Raw genomic sequence first — 3,169 nt, 5'->3', positions numbered from 1 at the left:
AAATTGTTTGCCAAGAAATTGACAGGAACGCACAAGTAAAATGTTTGTTTTCTTTTATATCAAAATATTGATTGAAACAAACTAATCCACTGAGAAAACTTTATCATATTTTCATCACTCTGTATCTCGATCAAGTTCGAGTTTTCGATAGAAAAACATCAGTCGAAATACAGAATGCAAATTTTTACATTCGATTGAAATATTCCGATTCGAAAAAAATACAGAATCGGGGTGATTACTCAATTTAGATACCCTGCCAGTACTACTTTGTGCGAGATTTCTGCTCGTGCATAAACTCGTAACTTCGGAGACGGAGATCCGATAAGAAATTAACAATAATCGAAGGTGTGGGAATTGAGGATGGATAGAGAAAGTATCGGGTAACAGAACAGAGCGGAAAAAAAGTGAAGATAGGCAAACCTTGTAATCGACTTCGAGTGAACATGAAGTGCTTTTGACTTCCGAACAACTTTGATTTCAGTTTAAGCAATGATTTTCTTTGCGTTCAAATGAAAAACACCTTCAAGTTAAACGATTTTATTGTATGCCTACTTTCAAAAACTAAAATATTACCAAATAGACCAATGTTGTTTAATAATGGTTCCTTAATGCTACTACAAGACGCTCTTCTAGTCAGCTTTTGGATGCATTCGCTGTCGGTGTTTAATCAGCGTGCTGGAATCGATGAACCGTTGACCGCACGGGACACATTCGTATGGTTTCTCTCCGGTATGGATACGTCTATGAATAACCAGTGTTGTGTTACGCTTGAATGTTTTATGACAAAATTCGCACTCAAAGTTCTTCTCGTCCGAATGTACCAACGCGTGGCGATCCAGACTATGCTTGTGGATAAACGTTTTAAGACAAATATCGCACTGGTAAGCTGGTGCGTTCAAATGTTTGGTTTCGTGATCCTTGAGTGTAAGCTTTTTCTCAAATTTCTGCCCACAGTGCGAGCACACATATAGATTTTTATTCTCCCGATGAGTGTTGTATTGATGCTTGCGCAGTTTCGGTTCGGTAGAAAACTTTTTACCGCACTGATCGCAGTGGAACAACTCCAGTGTGAGCTGATGGATTTCGGCTAGATGCTTCAGCAGCATATGATCCAGACGGAACTGTTTGTTACAAATCTTGCATGTGTTTTCCAATGGATCCTTCTTGCTGATCGGCATCGGAGGTCTCTTAGATTTCTTGTGGAAGGCGCGATGACGAATGCATTTTTCGAAAGTAGTAAATTTCTTCGGACAAATGTTACACGAAAACAACGGGATGTTGAAGTCCTGATGTTCCTTTTCGATGTGCCGAGCCAGACTACTGTTGCTGTCGAGTTTCTTGCTGCACACTTGACATGTCAACGGAGGACGAATTTTCAACTCCCTATCATCATCGTCATCCTCGTCAACCGGTGCATCTGGATCTGGCTTGAATTTTCTCTTCTTTACCAGTACTTGCTGTTTATTGTTTCTGCCGCATCGTTTATTTTTCAAGTGACGCGATAAATTACAAGCATGCATGAACGCCTTGCCACATGTATCGCAAACATTTTTCTTCCTGCCGGATAGTCTTAGTCCGGCAGAATGAGCTTGCCGTTGGTGAATTTTTAGGTGACTTTGCAACTCAAATGTTTCGTCGCATATATTACATCTGAAATCCTTACAGACCAGATTATGATTAGCTAAGTACTGTTCTGAGCAATAACGCCGCGGACAGTACAAACAAACGAACTCGTACACATGGGAAATGTAATGTTTATTGACATCCTCCAAGGTGTCAAAGTAACCCAAACACTTATCGCAGTGAAAAGGGAGCATGTCCGCGTGGACTTCATTTAGATGTATCAAAACTTCCGAAGGGCAATCAAAGCGATCCAAACATATGTAGCAACAAGGAATAGTCTTATCATAATAGCCGGTATCTTCTTGAATGAAACCTCCCTTATAAATTTCCTCCCTTTCTTCCATGATGCTATCCTTCCTAGCGTCTTCTTTTGGTTCGTCTGTCAAATACTCCTCGTGCATTCGGTTATCATCGACCATCGGTACATCTTCGTAGACGTACTCTTCCTCGACCGTTTCATCCATGGTTTGATGATCGTCGTCATTTTGAATACCATCGCTCACGGAATCGACATCTCCTTCCTGCTTTATGATGCCATCATGGCCTTCACTCTTGATATAGAAATCGGCCCCCTCATCTTGGACATACTCTATTTCGGTATTTTCAATTACCATGCCATCGATTATGTAAGCAGCCGTTATCTTCTGTGCCTGTGGAGTGTTCTTCTCCAGTCTCGGTCGTCCTTTCTTGGGTGGAGGAATCGGCTCTGGGTAGTGGATTCGCTTGTATTGCCTAAGGGGAAAAACATTCAGAATACAATTCGCATGTAGCAATATTTCTCATTATTGCCATATTTCAAACAAAGAAACCTTAATTATGTTTAGCTATCCTATTACTTACGTCCACATAACATCAAAAATCTTGTTGCTACCGTCGAATTCACTTCTGATATTTTCAATCAGGCGAATTTTTACCACACAATTCGAACAGGCATTCTGGAATGGACCGCAATTGTTGAGCTACGAAAGGAAGAAAAATTCAGTAAGAATTCAATCGAAAGACAAATCGCGTCAATTTTTGAAATTAGGCGCACCTCAATCTTTAACAAGCCTTCGACGACATTCTTTAGCTCTTCCTGACTGAGCGCGTCCACCATGGAACTAATTTCCTGATCATTTGCCAAACACAATCGGCAGGTATGATCGGTTAACTCGATACCCTGTGCAACCGTTTCCGGAGGCATTCTGCTTTGCGATCGATAATTTTACGGAATCTAAAAACACGAATTTTCAACACAAAATCGCAAAATTTCAACGCTACCGCAGCTTGGCTGAACCTGATGATGCTCAAAATGGAAACGCGATGCGAAAAGATTTGACATCTATGTCGCACAGCATAAAACGATAAAACATCGCAAACGACCGTTGTGTGGAACTGTCAAAATGCACATTCGCATGAGGCGAGCCTTTTGATGTAGTCAATTGACATTAGAAGTAAAAGCATGCTAGCCAGTAATGCCAACCATACATATTCTTCGAAAATGTATGGTGTTTTATCTTTTCTTCGGACGAACCTCTGAAAATCTACTGATTTTGCATTGTTCCTA

The 3,169-nt window shown here is 40.6% G+C and overlaps 1 protein-coding gene across 1 annotated transcript; it reads right to left on the bottom strand.

Annotated features, from left to right (window-relative positions):
• Positions 1 to 521: 521 nt before the first annotated feature.
• Positions 522 to 2,942, bottom strand: LOC131430762 (zinc finger protein 3 homolog). Its single transcript, XM_058595965.1, has 3 exons — positions 2,657 to 2,942; positions 2,464 to 2,582; positions 522 to 2,355 (listed from the first exon to the last, which is right to left on the bottom strand). The coding sequence occupies exons 1-3, from the start codon at positions 2,804 to 2,806 to the stop codon at positions 630 to 632; spliced, it is 1,995 nt and encodes a 664-aa protein (XP_058451948.1). The 5' UTR covers positions 2,807 to 2,942; the 3' UTR covers positions 522 to 629.
• Positions 2,943 to 3,169: the final 227 nt, after the last annotated feature.

The sequence above is a fragment of the Malaya genurostris genome, chromosome 2, assembly GCF_030247185.1.
Source record: "Malaya genurostris strain Urasoe2022 chromosome 2, Malgen_1.1, whole genome shotgun sequence".
Taxonomy (NCBI): domain Eukaryota; kingdom Metazoa; phylum Arthropoda; class Insecta; order Diptera; family Culicidae; genus Malaya; species Malaya genurostris.
Note: the sequence above shows the minus strand (reverse complement) of the source record. Positions and strands in the feature narration are given on the sequence as shown.

Coding starts and splice junctions, on each gene's coding strand:
- LOC131430762 (XM_058595965.1), bottom strand. CDS start 2,806: ATGCCTCCGGAAACGGTTGCACAGGGTATCGAGTTAACCGATCATACC. Junction 2,583..2,656: donor AAGGCTTGTTAAAGATTGAG/GTGCGCCTAATT, acceptor TTCCTTTCGTAG/CTCAACAATTGCGGTCCATT. Junction 2,356..2,463: donor ATTTTTGATGTTATGTGGAC/GTAAGTAATAGG, acceptor TTTTCCCCTTAG/GCAATACAAGCGAATCCACT.